Below are 20,413 nucleotides of genomic sequence, written 5' to 3'. Positions count from 1 at the left end.
ACAGCTTTAATTTCATATCCATATTACCCACACATTTTAGGGGTATCCCGGTCCACGTTTTGGCCTATATATCGAGACCCTAGTCACCCAGCGGTATAAAACTTACACTGTTGTTGATGCGAATAAATCGAGTACCACAATGAAAATTACTTTAAAGCTCTCATCAACAGATTTCATTTGATACCCATATAGTATAACATTGTCTAGGCATTCACGGGCCCACGTTTTGGCCTATATCTCGAGACCCTAGTCACCCAGGGGTATGAAAATTACCCTCTACTAAAGCTGAGTGCTTTCATTTGTTGTCCATATTCTATAAACAAATTCTGGGGTACCCGGGTCCACGTTTTGGCCTATATCTCGAGATCCTATACGTCGATCGCAACCAATCCTATGTAAGAACCACCGCCTGAAGTATACGAAACTTATGTGGACGTTCGCATCTCTTCAAACACCGGCTACCAACTAATACACAATTTAGCCTTTCTTTTCATACCCAGCTGTACTTGGGCAAGGGTATTATAACTTTGATTGGATAACGGTTGGCTGTACAGGTATAAAGGAATCGAGATAGATATAGACTTCACTATATCAAAATCATCAGTATCGAAAAAAAATTGATTGAGCCATGTCCGTCCTTCTGTCTGCCCGTTAACACGATAACTTGAGTAAATATTGAGATATCTTCACCAAATTTGGTACACGAGCTTATCTGGACCCAGAACAGATTGGTATTGAAAACGCGCGAAATCGGATGATAACCACGCCCTTTTTATATATATATAAAATTTGGAAAACACAAAAAACCTGATTATTTAGTAAATAATACACCTAGAATGTTGAAGTTTGACGTGTGGGCTGATATTGAGATTCTTGAAAAAATTTTAACAAATTTTTTAAAATGGGCGTGGCACCGCCCACTTGTGATAAAATCAATTTTACAAATATTATTAATCATAAACCTATTAAACCTATCGTAACAAAATTCGGCAGAGAGGTTGCCTTAACTATAAGGAATGTTTTGAAGAAACATTTACGAAATCGGTTAAGCACCACGCCCACTTTTATATAAAAGATTTTTAAAAGGGTCGTAGACGAATAAAATAAGCTATATCTTTGCAAAAGAGAGCTTTAAGTCAATGGTATTTCATTTCCCAAGTGGATTTATAACAATAATTGAAAACCTTCAAATTAAAAAAAAAAAATGGGCCTGGCACCGCCCCTTTAATGACTAAGCAATTTTCTATGTTTCGGGAGCCATAACTCGAAGAAAAATTAGTTGAGAATAGAACCATATGTATGTATATGTATTATTGCGCAGCCTTGTAACACTATTAAGTACACAAAACAAACAACAACAGCATTCCAAGTGTACAGCTGGGTATGTAATGTTCGGTTTCACCCGAACTTAGATTTCCTTACTTGTTATATATAAGATTTCTGGAAGGTGTGGAATAAGATGCTATTGAAAAATTACACAGAGCTCAATGTATATGATCCACACACCAAAGTAAAATTTTTTTATAGTTCTAATGATAATAAAAATTCAAAAGTAACTGACACCAAGGGTGCGAGGGGCGTTTAAAAAAAAAGCAATAGCAGGTAGGTTTCTCCAGACTGGCGTGATTGAGCCAAAAAACAAACACTAGGACCATTAGGACTAGGACATCTAATCACTAAAACTTTCAAATATTCAAACAATCAACTTTTCTATATAATCCTTATACATTTCTTTCTCTCCAGCTTTTTCTACTCAGTCTCATTGACAGGGAGATCTGCTGTGTTTCTTTTAAGGAGGAGGGTGCCGTAGCTCAATTAATGCATCGATGCCACTGGGTGAGGTGATGCGATCAAGGCTTTTCTCTGTCATCGCTTAGAAAATACATACAAACAAAGACCCCGTTATGACTTCAAAAGCATGTTTGGTGACTTTAAAGTACGCAAGTAAGTTTCAGTCACCCATAATCGGAAAGCAGAGAGGAGAATGCGTTATTTTGCTTGACGTTGGAAGAACACTTTATTTGAGCTGAGATATGGCATTTTTTGGAATAATTCTGAGTAAATGCGGTAAATACTTAGTTTTCAAACAATGTTGTTGTTGTTGTTGTAGTGATTAGGTTACTCCCCGAAGGCTTTGGGGAGTGTTATCGATGTGATGGTCCTTTGTCGGATACAGATCCGATACGCTCCGGTAACACAGCACCATTAAGGTGCTGGGCCGACCATCTCGGGAACGATTTATATGGCCACATTGAACCTTCAGGCCATCCCTCCCTCCCCACCCCCAAGTTCCATGAGGAGCTTGGGATCGCCAGAGCCTCGTCTGTTAGTGAAACGGGATTCGCCGCTCGAAGGTGAGGTTGACAATTGGGTTGGAGAAGCTATATATTGCGCTGCACAACCCCTTGAATTTCAAACAATCAATATTAAGAACTCATCATACTCACCAAATTTAATTCTTGCAAAAATCACATAAAGTGGCAACCATGACAACACGAATAGTATAACAACTGCAACCAACATTTTGATGACCTTCACTTTCGACTTTTGTTGCATGCGATCCATTTGTGCATCCTTAGAATCGCCAGGAATTGATCGGGTCGATACTTTTATCCATATCAAGACATAACATAATGTAATCAATGACATTGGCAGTAAATAGCAAGCGACAAGGTGAGCTAGAAGAAAATACAAATTTCCATTTGTACCAGGTGGCCATACCTCTTGGCATAAATATAGATCTGGTGCTGCGGGGAATGACTCAGCTGCCGGTACAAGATCAAAGAACAACAGCCAAGGTATTGTCGAGCTCAAGGCAATCAACCAAATGCATAATATCATGAAACGTGCGCGACTCTTTGTCATTTGTTTGAGTGGCCACCATATTGCAATGAATCTGTAAATTGGAACAAACAAATATATGTACATATGTACTGTTCTCAAAAATTTCAAGAAATATCTAAATGTGAAAATGCTTTTAAAATAATTTTATAAACTTTATTCTACACCTTTTCCAGTTTAAATTCAGAAAATTACAATTCAAGTTCAGAATTTCCAATTTAAATTCAGAAATTTACAATTCAAGTTCAGAAATTAACAATTCAAGTTCAGATTTTCCAATTCAAGTTCAACAAATTACAATTAAAGTTCAGAAATTCCAATATAAATTCAGAAAATTACAACTCAAGTTCAGAATTTTCATTTCTAGTTCAGAAAATTACAATTGAAGTTCAGAAAATTACAATTCAAGTTCAGAAAATTGCATTTCGAGTTCAGAAAATTACAATTCAAATTCAGAAAATTATAAGTAGGGTGTTATTTTTTAAAAGTTATTCCAATTCATACTACGGTATGTAATACTTATATGTTATTTGTGGAAGTGTTGATGCTTCGTTGACAATGGTGGCTTATATATACTGTACCCCAAGTTTTTTCCAACGCGTGTACATCCCAAGCTAAGAAATCAAACGGATGGTAACTCTTTGCAACAAGTGCATGAAGATGCTCCGGCCATGACAAAACTTGGAAAGTAAGTGGAAAGGGAAGACCTCCACAGAGTTGCGAGAGGCAGGTGGAGGAAGACTTGATCTGTGCACACAGTACTTATACGTTACTTGCGGGATTGGGGACGCTCCGTTGATTTGATCATCATTGCTGTCACACTCAATGCAGATCAATGTTGTGACCTTTACATAGAATATAGATGGATGTCCTTGTAACTGAACTCGTATGAGAGGATGAAAGAAAAGAGAGGAAACGGTTTCTCTTCGCTATCTCCTTCATGTGAGCACAAAAAAAAAAAAAAAAAAAAAAAAAATTGATTTAAGTGAGTTAAGAGGTCCAATGCTTCCTTAACAGTAGGCCTTCATATCCTTGAATAAAATTATTAGCGCTAACATTTACCATCTTACATTCTTTAATTTCCATTGCATGACAAACTTTCTGAACTTCAATTGTAATTTTCTGAACTTGAAATGAAAATTCTAAACTTGAGCTGTAAATTTCTGAATTTAAATTGGAAATTCTGAACTTGAATATTAATTTTCTGAACTTAAACAGGAAAAGGTGTTGAGTTATGGACCGGCCTGTTAAACCTAACCTAAAGTTAGAGGTAAATGTAGAGATAGGGTAGAAGTTGAGGGAGTGTTAGGTTAGGTCAGGTTGAAGTGGCTGCTCGCGTGCACACTTAGACCAGAGACATTAGGCCCGTTGTGATACCACAAAAAGACACCATTACCCTTCCTCTTCAAAACATTTTGAAGAACCGACAAATTGACGTCATACTCCCCAACCTGGCGCAGATTATCTAGAAATGGAGCTCTCAGAAAGCGCTGCTTGTGTCAATTAGCAACGGGCAGTTGCAGATGATGTGAATCACCGTTTCCTGCTCTTTATCCTATTTCCCTACAAGTGTGGAAATTGTCTCCCGGTGTTTGTAGCCATCTTTTGTGGGCTTGGCGGGGATGTGTCCTTTTAGCAATAGTTTACATGTGGCAAGGGGTATACCTAAGCTTTCTTTGCCAAGGAGAATCTGCCTGGTCATAACCTGCCAAGCGAGTTCGTCTGCAATGCAGTTTCCCTCGATGTCCCTGTGTCCCGGACCCATGTGAGTTGTACACAGTTTTGTTGGCCCATCTCTTGAAGAGATTGGCGACAGTTTAATGTTAGTTCAGAATTGGCCGAGTGAGAGCCAAGAGATTTGATGGTAAACTGGCTCTCGATGAAAATAAAGATTTATTTGTCGATATTGTGTGTCCCTATCCTAACTACGGCTTCCATGATGGCTGACAAACGAATATACTGATTACATTGGATATTAGAAATGCATCTAACACTGCAGTGTAGACCCAATGGAAGGATGTCAAGAATGATCTGAAGAGCTTCGCTAGGCATTGTGGTAATGTTAAGGTTGATGAAGATGTAAAGATTGAGGAAGATATAGAAGAAAAGGTAGTGGTACCGAAATGTGAGTTCTCTGGGGGTCAGCTCTTGGCAGGTATTTTAAGATGCCGACAACGATTGCTAGATTTACGTGGGAAAAAATCAAACGAATATACTGATTACTTTGGATATTAGAAATGCGTTTAATACTGCGATCTGGATGCAGATAACGACAGCGCTATGAATCTTTGGCACACCTGATTACCTCCGCTGGATCATGGGTAGCTATTTTAGCAACGGAGTATTCCTTCTTAATTAGGGACCAAGACAGCACAACATCACCGGTGGCATCCTTGAGGAATGGTGTGCTACAGATCGACCTTCCCGAAGGCACGCAAATTGTTGGCTATGCAGATGATATTTTCATCGTAGCAGTGGCCAAGGAACTGGATCTGGTACTAGAGTTATGTAATGACGCCATAAGAAGACTAAAGGTATGGCTGACGAAAATGGGGCCGGAGATGAACTGCAAGTCTTACGTGAAAATATTTAGGGCTAAACATTGACTCAAAGTGGCGGGAAAGAAATTGTCTAAGTTAGTGCAACCCTTATGTGAATAACGCTCATCATCAGCGGCCCAGGCGAAGCTACCCACGATTGTATAACTTAAAAAGCTCGATAATATTATACCAGTGCGGCATGAATATGAAATAATGAAAACATATACTAGCAACCTACCGGCGTATTGCTATATGAATAGCAAGTGCTTATCGGACAGTGTCCGACGAGGCCATCCATTTTATCTCGTAAAATGAAGGACGGTGGGAGGAGCCGAGGAAACGGAGGAGTAACTTCACGTATGTTCGGAATATAGCGGAATGATATGAGCGGAAGCACGGCAAACTAAACTACCACCTCACGTAAATATGTGTGAGCATGGCGGTTTCAAGGAGTATTTGTGCAGGGAATATAATCATTTCCCACCTAGACCTTCCAGTCGAGTAGGGGCCGCCCTCTTCTTCTGCTTCCGTAGGCGGATTCCGATAAAAATACTTTCTTACCGGAGCATCATCTTTCATTCGCATAACATTGCCTAGCCAGGGTGGCCGCTGTGTTTTAAATCGCTAAACTATGTGATGATGTCTGCATAAAGCTCGTACAGCTCATCATTAAATCTTCTTCTGCACTCCCCGTTGCCAACGCGTATAGGTCTGTAAATCTTTTGAAAAACGTTTATCTCGAGCACTCCCAGAGACGCCTCATATGATGTTGACATGGTCCATGCTTCTGCACCATATAGTAGGACGGGTACGATAAGTGACTTGAAGAGTATGATCTGCTTTTGCCAACAGAGGAATTTACTTTTCTATTGCCTACCTAGTCGAAAGTAGCATTGTTTTATTTTTCTAAGATTTGGTGGTTTTTTCTAAGATTTGACGCCTAGTGAAAATCTGGTCGATGATATATTTACCAGGTTTGAAGCCACACTGATAAGGTCCAAACAGCCGATTCACGATGGGCTTCAATCTTTCGCACAATACAACTGACAGGACTTTATATGCGATACTAAGAAGGCTGATAAGGTAAAACCGGGACAGTTTGCAGGATCCCCCTACTTGTAGACTGGGCAAATAATACTTAGATGCCAATTGTCAGAAATGCACTCGCCCTACCATATTTTGCAAAAAAGCTAGTACATGCACCTTGCCAACTCCTCTCCCCGTATTTGAATAACTCCGCAAGCAATTCGCCCGCGTCCGTGGCCTTGTTGTTTTTTAATTTAGTTATGGCTGTTCTTACTTCCTAATAATCGATTGGGGGCTCTAATTCCATCGTCATCCCTTGCGGACTCGGGTTCATCATCGCTTGGCGGTATATTGCTGTCTCCATTAAGAAGGACATAGAAGTTTTCCTCCCATAGCCTAAGAACTCTCTGGACGGCGGTTACAAGGTTGCTGTTTTCACTCCTACAGGAGTTTGCCCCTGACTTAAAACCTTCCCTATATCACCGAATTTTTTAGTAGAATTGACAGGCGTTATTCCTGGTCAAGCTCCTCGCACTCAAGCTTTTCTGCCTCTACTTCTTTTTTCCTTTAAAAAGGTCTCGCTTCCTTTTTCGACTCGCAGTGGCATTAACACACACTTCTTGTTGCGTTTGCTTTTAATGTAGCTATGTAGAGGTCTAGCTTTCTGTGTGTTTTTTGGTTATTGTTTTTAGCTGCGCAGAGGTCCCTTTTTTATGGTTGCAACGCGATAGCGGTTGTTGTTGTTGTAGCGATAAAGACACTCCCCGAAGGCCTTGGAGAGTGTTATCGATGTTGATGGTCATTTGCCGGATGCAGATCCGGGAAGGATTTAGTATGACCTCATGAAACCTTCAAGGTCAAATTCGCCCTCCCACCCCCTAACTCCGTGAGGAACTTGGGGTTATCAGAGCCTCAGCTATTAAAGTAACAGGATTCGCCACGGGTAGGTGAGGTTGAAAATTGGTTTGGAGAAGCTATATTTTGTGCTGGCAACCCCATGAAAGGTTTGCGCTACACAATCCCTTGAAGCAATTTGGTATTTTAGTCCCCCCTTGCGACAGGCATATCTGCCACGGTATAGCCTAAGCCCCCTCACGCGCTGGGGGTTAGAGATCTGAGTCGATCTTATGTCCTTGAATCGTGCGCACATCTAAAACACTGGAAGCATGTTGTCCGCCTACCACAAACGTGGTCGAGCTTATTACGTGTATTGTGGGACTGCTGTGAGGTAAATGGCGTTTATAGTTATGTATGCAGAGCTCAGAGAAATCGCTTTTTAGCCGCCGGGACGTAATGTCTAGCGGTGGTGCCACGGGGTGTGGCCAAACTTGTAGGATTAAAATGGTTTCATTGGGCCACTTAAGGGCAATGCGCTCCCAAAAAAATGAAGGAAAACATGTAAGGAAGGCTAAGTTCCGGTGTAACCGAACATTACATACTCAGCTGAGAGCTTTGGAGACAAAATAAGGGAAAATGACCATGTAGGAAAATGAACCTAGGGTAACCATGGAATGTGTTTGTATGACATGGGTATTAAATGGAAGGTATTAAAGAGTATTTTAAAAGGGAGTGGGCCATAGTTCTATAGGTGGACGCCATTTCGGAATATCGGCATAAATGTGGACCAGGGGTGACTCTAGAATGTGTTTATACGATATGGGTATCAAATTAAAGGTATTAATGAGGGTTTTAAAAGGGAGTGTATATGTGAGGGCGGACCAGGGTGACCCAGGACATCATCTGTCCGGTACGGCTAATTTATTTATATATGTAATACCACGAACAGTATTACTGCCATTATTCCAAGGGCTTTTGATTTGCCCTGCAGAACTTTTTCATTTTTTTCTCCTTATTATGGTAAGTGCCACACCCATTTTATATATGTAATACCACGAACAGTATTACTGCCATTATTCCAAGGGCTTTTGATTTGCCCTGCAGAACTCTTTCATTTTTTTCTCCTTATTATGGCAAGTGCCACACCCATTTTACAAAGTTCTTTCCAAAGTTATATATTTTGTGTCAAAAAACCAATCCAATCACTATGTTTCATCCCTTTTTTCGTATTTGGTATAGAATTATGGCATCGATATCGAAAAAGGGGGCGTGGTCATAGTCGGATTTCACCTATTTTTAATACCAAGATAAAGTGAGTTCAGATAAGTACGTGAACTAAGTTTAGTAAAGATATATCGATTTTTGCTCAAGTTATCGTGTTAACGGCCGAGCGAAAGGACAGACGGTCGGCTGTGTAGAAAACCTGGGCGTGGCTTCAACCGATTTCCGCCATTTTCACAGAAAACAGTTGTCATAGGGGCTATGCCCTTACAAAATTTCACAATTGGTCAATTTTTATTCGACTAATGGCATTAAAAGTATTCTAGACAAATTAAATGAAAAAGGGAGGAGCCACGCCCATTTTGAAAGTTTTTCTATTTTTGTATTTTGTTGCACCATTGGGGTTGAATGTTGACATAATTTACTTATTCTCTGTAAAGATATTCAATTTTTTGTTAAAATTTGACTTTAAAAATATTTTTTTTTTTTTTTGTAAGTGGGTGTGTTCTTCATCCGATTTTGCTAATTTTTATTTACCACATACATATGTAGTAATAGTAGTAACGTTCCTGCCAAATTTCATCATGATATCTTTAACGACTGCCAAATTACAGCTTGCAAAACTTTTAAATTACCTTCTTTTAAAAGTGGGCGGTGCCATGCCCATTGTCCGGAAGTTTACTAATTTTCTATTCTGTGTCATAAGGTCAACCCACCTACCAAGTTTCATCGCTTTATCCGTCTGAATTTTCGCACTTTTTCTGTTTTTCGAAATTTTCGATATCGAAAGAGTGGGCGTGGTTATAGTGCGATTTCGTTCATTTTAAATAACGATCTGAGATGAGTGCCCAGGAACTTACGTACCAAATTTCATTAAGATACCTCAAAATTTACTCAAGTTATCGTGCTTACGGACGGACCGACATGGCTAAATGAATTTCTTTTTTCGCCCAGATCATTTTGATATATAGAAGTCTATATCTATCTCGATTAGTTTATGCCGTTACGGGGCACCGTTATGCGAACAAAATTAATATACTCTGTGAGCTCTGCTCAGCTGAGTATAAAAAGAGCAGCTGGAGGTAGAGGGAAATAGCGAAATTGGGCGGATAGTACCTGTCAACTTACATACATAACAATATGAATCCATATATTTGCTGGTGATTAAAATGCATTCTGACACCGTGGCCTAATTATCTAAAGTATTGCACTTGATCTTGATAGCTATCAATAGCAATAACAACAATAAATGCAAAATCTTAAACTAGTTGCAGCATGAAATAACATTCATTTGTTTGTATGTGACCCAATATTTATTGTAAAACTTGTACTATTGGCGCCGGTGTCAATCTCGGTGTCGCCGCGCATTTTTAATATCCAGTTGTCAAGTGCGACTTTTCCATTGAATAGCGTGAATCTCCTTGAAACCCACAGAAAACTAAACATTTTTTTTTTGAGCTGGTTTTAGGTTGGTTTGTGTTTCAATGAATTTGTCACCACCTCCACTAGAATGTGCTACATTTCGCAAATTTTTTCAACAACCGCCTTTCTAATGCTAACATTGGGCCACGCGGTCATCAAGTTTAGTTTATTGTTTACTTTGTTTAATCACAGCCAAGTGCAGTGTGAAATGAAAACGGCGTCGAAATTTTATATAAAAGCATTCAATTTTTTATTGAAATACAACAGTCACAAAAATCTTTCCGTTCTAATAACAACATTCTAAATTAGTTCAGATTCCTTTCCACTCAACTCACACTTTCAACTCACAACTCAACAAAATGTTCAAAGTCGTAAGTATTTCCGTAAATTTTTGTTTGTTTATAAATTTCATTTTATATGTTCTGTAATATGTATATGTATTTCCTCATTTCCAGTTGCTTGTACTCTCATTTATCGCTTTCGCCTGCGCCAAACCCGGTGTTGTGGTAGGAACCCCCGTGCACGTTGCACCGGTTGTGCATCACGCAGGAGCGCATGCTGTGCACTCGTAAGTACTGATACAAATTGTAGTAAGATTTAACGGCACTATTAATCGTAAAACTGTTTTATTGCAATATTTGATAACAAACATGCCGACACGGTTGCATACAGTGACTCAAAAAGTTATTCGTAAAGTGTTACTTTCAAAACTCACAATGGGCCAAACACACAAAACCAGTAAACGCTTTTCTCAGCGCAATAATTTGAAATTTTAATACAATTTCGAAGTGATTACTATGAAAAATATACTACTTTTATCCATGTGGCCCAATATTCTTCACGATATTTTTAAATTGTGAGTCTTTTCTGTTCTTTGAAAGGCATTAAGAGAAGAAAAACTATTTCAACCCAGGTTTTGAATTTCTTAAAAACTAAAAAATAGAGGCACATTGAAAGAGAAGCTCGGCCTCAAATCTTTTCGGAGGCTAATGTGCCTTGTATTTAATTTTTTTTTTATTTATCGCACGAGTTTTTTATTTAATTTTTAATATCATTAGTCAAATCAGTAGGCCGATATAACAACAAAATATTTTTAATTTTATAAAAATCAAATGTGATAGTACTTTTAAAACTTCTAAAAAAAAAATAAAATACAAGTTTTGAGTTTTCTAACCAAATTTTATAAATGATTTAATGAATATAATATTTTTTAATTCAACATTAACAATTGGGGGTTTCATCTCAACTTCAAATTTTTAAATAAAAAAAAATATTTAACAAGTTTTATATTTCTTATTCAAACTTTATAAATGTTGTAATGAAAAGCGTTATTTTTTTTAAATTAAATTGAAAATGTTTGGATTTCTTAAACATTTTAAAAAATTCTTCTATGCAGAGCAGAAATCTGAAGAAAGATATATGGGGTATTCCATCCCATTTCGACCAATTCTGAACCCGACCCCTTTAGAATTGGCTGAAAGTTTTCCTTCTTTTTCTAGCTTACGAAAAATGTTTTTCAGAAGTTTTTGAAATTTTTTCATCCAACTCAAAAAAAGTTATGAATTTTTAAAAAAACACCGTTTTTTTTTCCAAATGCTATAACTTTTTCAAAAATCGACCGTTTGGGATCTTTTTTTTTTTTAAATTTGTTTTTAAATGTATTTTTCGGAAAAAATTCAAAAACAGTTTTAAAGTTTTTTTTTTTTGTAATTCTTCAGTTTTTCGAGATTTTTCGAATTTCGCCCTTTTTGTTTTTTTTTTTGTTTTGCTCATAAAAAACTTCAATCAATTCTGCAATCAGCCATACTAATCCCGGAGTGGGCCGAGAATTTTATTTTTTTTTTTATTTAATTGAAAAAAAAACTTTAAATTTCTTTTTGCATTTTTTCCGAAAAGTACATATTTTTTAATATAATAAAAATATTCCAACTTTTTGAGTTGAATGAAAAAATTTGAAAAACTTCTGAAAAACGTCTTTCGTAAGCTAGAAAAAGAAGAAAAACTTTCAGCCAATTCTAAAGGGGTCGGGTTCAAAATTGGTCGAAATGGGATGGAATACCCCATATGTATTTTAATGATTAAACGCTGCGAATATTGAAATTTTTTGTTAATATTTTTTTATAAAATTTTTCAAAATTTGACTTAAGGCCGGCTGCAACTTTCGAAGTTTTAAGTCATGTTTTTTTTGCAAAAATTTTATTTAATTTCAATTTTAAATGGAATTACAAAAAATATTATGAAATAATTAAAACTTCACAAGCAAAAATTTTGTTTGGCACGAAACAAAAATTTATAAAAATATATTTGACTAATGAAAATTTTGACATAAATTATTAAAAAAAAAATATTAACAAACTGCTAAGAATAACTTACAATTTTCCTTAATTATGTATCGGTCATAACGTAAAAAGAGAACTAAAATATAAAGCTTTACGCAAAGTTCAAAATTAAACTTTTTAAGCAAAATTGTTCAAAATTTTATAAAAAAATTAGAAATTTTGTTTCAACTCTAATTTTTTATTTTTATTTTTTTTGGAAAAATCGCCACATATCTGAACTTAAAAAAACCAAAATTAATATTTAAAAGTTTTAATAATGGTTTTTGTTTTTGTATGAGTTTTTTAAGCGGGGATTACCCCTATTGCTTTAAATGTATGAAAACATTTATTTGAAGCAATTTTCAATTTATAATTTTTTTAATAATTTGGGAACATTTAAACAACGTGACATCAGGACGGACAAGGCGACAGCTGTTTCGATTCTACCTTTTTTAAATCTCTTCAAACCCTTTTCTCCCGGGAGTGGGATTCGGACCCGCACTACTACGACGGTTGAAGTGTTATAAACGCATTCAGCCACGTCATGCCTTAGTTGTTGTAAACCTTATCCCAATTGCCTTCTTTGCATATTTTCTTTATTCATAATCCATACTTCGCATGTCATCATATGGTGAAGTTATGCGTTGGTAAGGCGGTTTCAGAGAAACTTGGTGTTGTTCTTTTGTTATATTTATAGAACTACAACGAATTAACACCAATGTTGTATTTTGTTTTTTATCGGCCTATTGATTAAGGATTCTTGGCTCGAATTCGGCAAGAAAAATTACAAAAAAAAAAATTATAATAAATCACAGAAATTATTGTTAAAGGCCTTTTGCAGGCAGCTCATACTTTTAAGAATTTTTTGTCGAGTTTAGTCTTTGGTTTTCACCATAAATACAAATACATATTTCAAACCATTTTAATCAAATGTAAAATTCAAAAGTTTTTTCTTAGTATTGAACGTAACTTTTTTTATCAAACTGTTTTAAAACTTGGTATACACTTTTAAGATTTTTTTTTCAAAATTTATTAAAAATACATTTTTGTTTATTCTTATGCAAAATAAAAGTTGAGCCAAATTTGTTAAGCCTGTAGAAAAAATTTGATACTAAAATTTTTTTTCGTTTTTTCTATAAACATAAATAAAATTTCGTGCTGAATTAAAAAGTTCAAAAGCTAAAAAATTGGCAATCAAATTTAAAGTTTTTGAAAGTTTTAAAAAAAGTTTTGAAAATAAAGTGTCTAGAGAAATATTTAATGTTAAGATTTTTTTGGCTTTTTTTTCGATAAAAATAGAAAAAACTTCGTGCAGGTAAAAAAACGTAAAAATAAACAGAAAGTTATGACCAAAGGTAAAATTGTTAAAGTTTTTAAATTTAAAAATTTTGTGACCAAAATGAAAAAATAAATATTTCGTATTGAATTAAAAAAGAAAAAAATTCATCAAATTTTGCAGTTTATACAAAATTTTTAGGAAAAGATAAAACGGGATGCTATTATTAAAGAATATAAAAGAGTTTGCTGATTCGTTTGACTAACATGTTTTTTGGTTTTTGTTTTATTTAATTAGACAATGAAGTTTTGTACAAAATTATTTGAAAATATAATTTCCAGAGGAAAATGTAATCTTAATGGATTTTTTCTATAAAAAAAAAAAACTTTATTGATACAAAAAAGTAAAAAAAAAATTTAGAGAATCGTGACGTTAAAAGGGTTTTTTGTTTTTTTCATTCTTTAGTATAATTTAAAAGTAGTTTTTGTTTTATGTTTTTTTGTTTAAACAAAATTTCCAGAGAAAAATTTAATGTTGATTAATTGTTTTTTGTTTTTTTTTTTGTTCTATAACTCAAAAAAGTTAAAAATTCAATAATTTTTGATCAAATTTGAAACTGTTAAGTTTTAAGAAAATTTTTGATAAAAAGATAAAACGTGATGCAATGTTTCAGGAAATATAAAAAATCTGTTTTTTTTTTATTTTTTCTTATTTAATTAGACTTAATTAATTTTTAATTTAAATTAGTTCGAATTTTTTAAATTTTATGGAAAATTTTTAAAAACAAAACCTTTAGAGAATAATATAATATTGAAAGGTTGTTTCTATAAAAATAGATTCAACAATCAAATGTAAGATTGTTAAAGATTTTACAAAAAATTTTGTTGATTGGTTTGATAAACATTTTTTTTTTACTTATTTGTTCATTTAATTAGGGTATAAAACTTTACATAAATGAAAAAAGTTACCAAAATTTTAAAATAGAACTTCGAACTTCTGAAGCGACGTTATACAAATATGTTTAAATGTGATTAAACACGATTTCTTAAAAACAAATATTTGGGACACCTTTTCTGTAATTTCTAGGACAAATTTGCTCTTTAGTTTGAAAGGAACTTTTACTTTTTGGGCAAAGAGCATTAAATTTAAATAAATTTTGAGATTTTGTATGTAATGTCAGAAGTTTTAAAAATTAAATATTTTTTTATCACAATTTTTAACTTATTAAACTTTTTGAGTATTTTGAAAAAAAAAAAATTAAAAATTTAACAGTGCCATTTCCGAAGGATTTTTTTCTTTTCGAATGAAAAAAAAAAAAATGCCATGCTTTTATGGAGCTTTATGGCCGACAAATTAGAAGGTAAAGTTAAATTTTCCTTTTTTCCCTCCTGCGCGTTTCGGCGCTCTCACGTCTTCCTCAGCGAATCTAATGATTTAATTAAAAAAAAAAAAACAACAAACATAAATACAATTAAATAACATTAATTTGTACACTTACATTATTTAAATAAATTAATTTTATTTGTAAGTACATTTCCATTTTATTTGAACAAAGTACCAACATAACTATACAAAAAAAAAATTGTTTAGAAAATATTGAGTTAAAAAAGTATTTTAAATTTGCAAAAATTAAAAAAAAACTTAATTACGAAATGCTGTCTAAATAAACGAAAGTATTTTTTTATTCAAATTTTTGAAAAAAATTTTTCACTAATTTTTAAAATTTTTATAATTGCGCTCTCCATTATATCTCTATCTGTCATTGTAATTATGTATCGAAAATATCTGCACAAAAACTTTTTGGCATACTTTTGCGCTCATCCTTTTTTATCTATCTTTTCTTCTTACTCACTTTTTTATATCATTGCAGCCATGTAATTCATCATCCCGCACCAGCCAAGATTGTAACGCCGGTGGTTGTCAAGCCAGTAGTGCCAGTATTACCTGTCGTAAAACATGTCGTACCCGTAGTTCCGGTCGTAAAACCAGTCGTACCCATAGTGCCAGTGCATCATGCTCATCCGGCTGTTGTTGTACATCATTAAATTGTGGCGTCACCAAGGCTGCGATCATGAATGAGGAGTACGCTAAAATCTTATTGCATTTATTAGCAAAAGGCTATGATTTCCCATCTACTTTCCCCCACATCAACTTCAGTACTCAACTTTTATACTTGCCTAAGCTCCCCAAAATTAGATAAAAAAATAAATAAATATTAAAACCCAAAATTAATTTGTGAATATCATTAACGGGTAATGGGTAAGGAATATACAGATTTGGTAAGGTTAGTTTGAACGGGCTGGTTCCTGAGGACCTAACCTAGACCGAACACCATGGACTCGGTTTTACCAGAAGTTTTATTAACGACCAAAAAAATTATATCAGAAACCAGTAGCTATGATATAAAAACTTCTCCTCTTGGCAAATACTAGAAGCTTTCTGGCACCTATGCTATTTGCTGATTCTGTGACACCTGTACTATCATGGAGTCTTAGCATTGCGACCAGAGGACACAAGCGCTTTCACTAACTATGCTTAAATTTATAGCGTGTGACGCAAGAAGGCAGTCTTCTGTCAAAATACCCGTCATGAGCCCGTAGTCCGCCTTCTCTAATGCTAAGAGTAACTTTCCTAGTGTAAGATTGTAAGACCTGCACATGATCTTCGACACTTTGCAGCCCAGCGCTTGGGCACACACCTTTCGTGCTTGTCCGACCATCTTCCCCAATCTTATTGAGACGCAGGGACTATTTACATTTTAATATGCTTTTAGATGCTGTGCTGTGCGATATAATGGCCTTAATTTCTATTTGGTTGTCATTATAAAAGTTGACGCGGCTGGGGATTGATGACAGTCGGTGATGATGAAATGGAATTAATATTCCTCCAACTGACTATGGCGAAGTCAGAATAGCAATGACCACATTTGATAATTTGCCTGCGGAGGTATTCAAATATGGCGGTGAGGAGGTGGTAAGGCGCATGCATCAGCTTCTTTGCAATATATGGTGGGTCGAGTGCATACCTGAGGACTGGAATCTAAGTGTCCAGTCTATAAGAAGGGGGATCCTGCAAACTGGGCCCATAATCGCGTATTCAGTATTTTTAGCATCGATATAAAGTCCTGTCAATTTTATTGTGCGAATCATTGAAGCCCACCGTGAATCGGCTGATTGGACCTTATCAGTGCCGCCCAGCGGGTTAGGGGGTTAGAATATACCCGCGGTAGATATGCCTGTCGTAAGAGGAGATTAAAATACCAAATACATACAAGAGGTTGTGTAGCGCAACCCTTTCAGGTTGCCAGTGCAATATTCAGCTTCTCCAAACCCATCGTGTTTCAATGACAACCGATGCTCATAACAAATCGTTCCCGAGATGACAGAGCTTGGTACCGGATCTGCATCCGGCAAAGGCCCATCAACATCGATAATACTCCCCAAAGCCTTCGCATGGACCATAATAACATCGGGTGAAGCGGTTCTGGGAGTGTTAGAAAGAAAAGTTATATGAAAGATTTATGGAACACTACGCGTGGGCGACGGCGAGCACCGAAGAAGATTTAATGATGAGCTATACGAGCTTTACGAAGACATCAACATAGTCCAACGAATTAAAATACAGTGCCTACGGTGGCATCGTAACGTTAACGTTACGATTAAGTTTCCGTTAATCAAATTTTTTTATCGTTTCCGTTGAAAAACTTGAGAATGTTATTGTTAAAGCAGTTATAAAAATAAACTTCATCTTGGTTTTAACCGAAATGATGTAGTTATTGTTGAAACGTTTATAATAACGTTAAACTTTAACACGAAGTGTGCTATCAAGGTCATAGCACGCGTTCATTTGTGTGTGAGTGAAATTAAAGTTAGGGGCAAGCGTTTCATAACGTTTATAAAGTAAACGAAGTGGCGAAGTGGTTTCGGCGCAACCAAACGAAATCATTTCGTTAAGTTAATTTTGATTTTGAACGAAGCGAAATGGTATAGCTTAGTTTGTTGAGCATCTTTGCGTGTGACCAATTGGCGTCAGAGACCCAGTTCAAAAATTGTCTAATTGAAAGAATTTTTTTCTAAAGAATTTGATGTTGCTTTTTTCAGATCTTGAACCCTAGATTTTCAGTGTGGTAGGTAGTGGGCGCATAACACTGCCCTGTTAATTAAGAAATATATATGTTACCTTAAGAATACCAATGAAAACTGTTAAAGTAACATATTTCCCACAACATTAAAATATCAGCGGTTTTTGACGATGACAGAGATTTCTGCGGCACGATATTCATAGCAACAAAGTAATGAGCGCCGTGACCGCAAGTTTCTCTTTAAAATTAGCTGATGTGTTTGCATTATATTGACAGTTGTTCCCTTTTAAATGAATTTGGAAAAATCAGCTATTATGATGGAGAATCTGTCATTTTTACAGAATGTTGTTAACATCTGTATTTGATTAGCGAGACACGCAATATGAGCATGAGCTTTATACAATTGTTTTTATAACCAGATGTACTTGTACACAGGGTATTATAACTTTGATTGGATAACGGTTGGTTGTACAGGTATAAAGGAATCGAGATAGATATAGACTTCCATATATCAAAATCATCAGTATCGAAAAAAAATTTGATTGAGCCATGTCCGTCCGTCCGTCCTTCTGCCCGTTAACACGATAACTTGAGTAAGTATTGAGATATCTTCAACAAATTTGGTGCACGAGCTTATCTGGACCCAGAATAGATTTATATTGAAAATGAGCGAAATCGGATGATAACCACGTCCACTTTTTTATATATATAACATTTTGGAAAACACAAAAAACCTGATTATTTAGTAAATAATACACCTATAATGTTGAAATTTGACGTGTGGACTGACATTCAGACTCTTGATAAAAATTTGAGAACATTTTTTAAAATTGGCGTGTCACCGTCCACTTGTGATAAAAATCAATTTTACAAATATTATTAATCATAAATCAAAAATCGTTAAACCTATAGTAACAAAATTCGGCAGAGAGGTTGAATTTACTATAATGAACGCTTTGTAGAAAAATTTACAAAATTGGTTAAGGGCCACGCCCACTTTTATATAAAAGATTTCATTTCTCAAGTGGATTTATAACAATAAATAGAAAAAACTTCAAATTAAAAAAAAGGCGTCGCACCTCCCCTTTTATGACTAAGCAATTTTCAATGTTTCGGGAGCCATAATTCGAAGAAAAATTGGTTCAGAATAGAACCATATGGATATGTATTATTGCGCAGCCTTGTAACACTATTAAGCACACAAAACAAACAACAACAGCATTTCAAGTGTACAGCTGGGTATGTAATGTTCGGTTTCACCCGAACTTATACTTCCTTACTTGTTGTTATTGATATAAGAGAAACATTGCAAAGATTACAAACGGCGATGGTTACTAAGACACGTTTCTAAATTTCACTTCTTCATCAGCTAGCTTTTCGGAAGCTGAGTATTGAACTCGAAATCTCCAACATTCATTCTTTATACTAGTGTAAAGACAGATGCCTTTAACCATTCAGCCATATGAATGCCCCGCTGATCCCTTTGCAATCGGTCTCTAAACATTGCCTTTTTGTTGCTATTCCTTTTATTCACCATTTAGATACATACCAATTCTATATGTTTTTTAATCCTAATTGTGTGGAAGGCGCGCTTAAGAGCTTAGTAACATGGGATTTTTTATAGTATTGCATATATATATAGCAGTACTTCCGCTGCTCACTACTATATCAATATTATCATATATTAAAGTATGAATGATGGAGATTTCCAGTTCAATACTTATTTCCCAAAAAGCTAGGTGATGAAGCAGTGAAATTCAGAAACATGTCCCAGTAACCATCTACGTTTGTAAACTTTGCAATTTTTCTCTAATATCAAGAATATTGTTAACTTGAGACCAAAAGTTTTTCTTCTGTTGAAATAACTAAACAAATTTGTTTACTTAATAAATGTTCTTTCAAGAATAACATCCTTGATTTGTTGATTTTACTAGCCTCATTTATTTCTGTGTAAAACTAATTTAAACTTGAAAAGCTACTCAGTACGAGCCAAGTAAATAAACGAAATATGTATGTAACTATTTGGATAGAAAATTATGCAAATATATTTTTATTTTGCTATTTACCTATCCAACGATACAGCAATTAGGCTATAGACTGAAGCCGCCACAGACACACCCTGTATATATGGTACTGTCTTACACATTAGCCAACCTAAAATCCAGGCTGTAATAAGAAGATCAAACAAAATATAAATAAAAACAATCAATTAGGTTATATGAAAATGGGATAGAAAATTAACATAATGGATACATTAGAATGTATTATAATACAAGCTTAAATACATACATACATATTAGACTGGGTCGATTTATTAACCGATATCGCGCCATCGATTTTCCGGTAGGATTTGGGCTCAGGAAAAAAAGTTCCACTACGCATACCCAAAAAAATAATTTTCGAGCCTGCGAAATTTCATTTTTTTTGACTTTTTTCGACTTTGATTTTTAAGGTTTTTTTCATGACCTACTGAAAAAATTTTAATATGTGGAGTAACTGCGGGTATTGTGGTATAGGCGGGTAAGTGGAAATTATAAATGTGAACGTAACGGGACCTATCAAAATATCTCGGCGTTCTCAGAATAAAAGCAACGCATGATTGCACTGGTGCTTTGTAGGCATTGTTGTGAGTCAGTTGTAATGAATGTGCGTGATTGTGTGGTTGATTTTTTTTCTTGATCAGATAAAACTATTTTTTACAAAACCTTTAAACATTTTAAACTACATTCGTTAATCGATAGGTAATGTGTGACTATTGAATTAGTGAACTGTTAGTGCAATATTTTGCATATATTTGTGTTTAATTAATTATTTAAAAATGATAGGATACAACTCGATATCGGCTATTGTG

At 35.1% G+C, this 20,413-nt stretch overlaps 2 protein-coding genes across 3 annotated transcripts in view; one reads left to right on the top strand and one right to left on the bottom strand.

Moving 5' to 3' along the window:
- Nucleotides 1-20,413, bottom strand: part of SIFaR (SIFamide receptor) — a 310,116-nt gene that overhangs the window by 5,605 nt on the left and 284,098 nt on the right. For both annotated transcript variants that reach the window (XM_067762477.1, XM_067762476.1), the window contains exons 3-4: nt 19,629-19,728; nt 2,448-2,896 (exon numbers count right to left, since the gene is read on the bottom strand). In XM_067762477.1, coding sequence (XP_067618578.1) covers nt 2,448-2,896; nt 19,629-19,728 — 549 coding nt within the window. The remainder of the gene's footprint in view (nt 1-2,447; nt 2,897-19,628; nt 19,729-20,413) is intronic.
- On the top strand, nt 10,104-15,713 carry LOC137237992 (uncharacterized). Its single transcript, XM_067762478.1, has 3 exons — nt 10,104-10,258; nt 10,343-10,455; nt 15,352-15,713. The coding sequence occupies exons 1-3, from the start codon at nt 10,247-10,249 to the stop codon at nt 15,524-15,526; spliced, it is 300 nt and encodes a 99-aa protein (XP_067618579.1). The 5' UTR covers nt 10,104-10,246; the 3' UTR covers nt 15,527-15,713.

This window comes from Eurosta solidaginis, chromosome 1 (assembly GCF_040869045.1).
Source record: "Eurosta solidaginis isolate ZX-2024a chromosome 1, ASM4086904v1, whole genome shotgun sequence".
In the NCBI taxonomy this organism is placed as follows: Eukaryota; Metazoa; Arthropoda; class Insecta; order Diptera; family Tephritidae; genus Eurosta; species Eurosta solidaginis.
This window is presented reverse-complemented; position numbering and strand designations above follow the sequence as displayed.

Excerpts from the sequence above, each read along its gene's own strand:
- LOC137237992 (XM_067762478.1), top strand. Across the intron at positions 10,456-15,351 it reads GGAGCGCATGCTGTGCACTC|CCATGTAATTCATCATCCCG; the intron begins GTAAGTACTGAT and ends ATATCATTGCAG.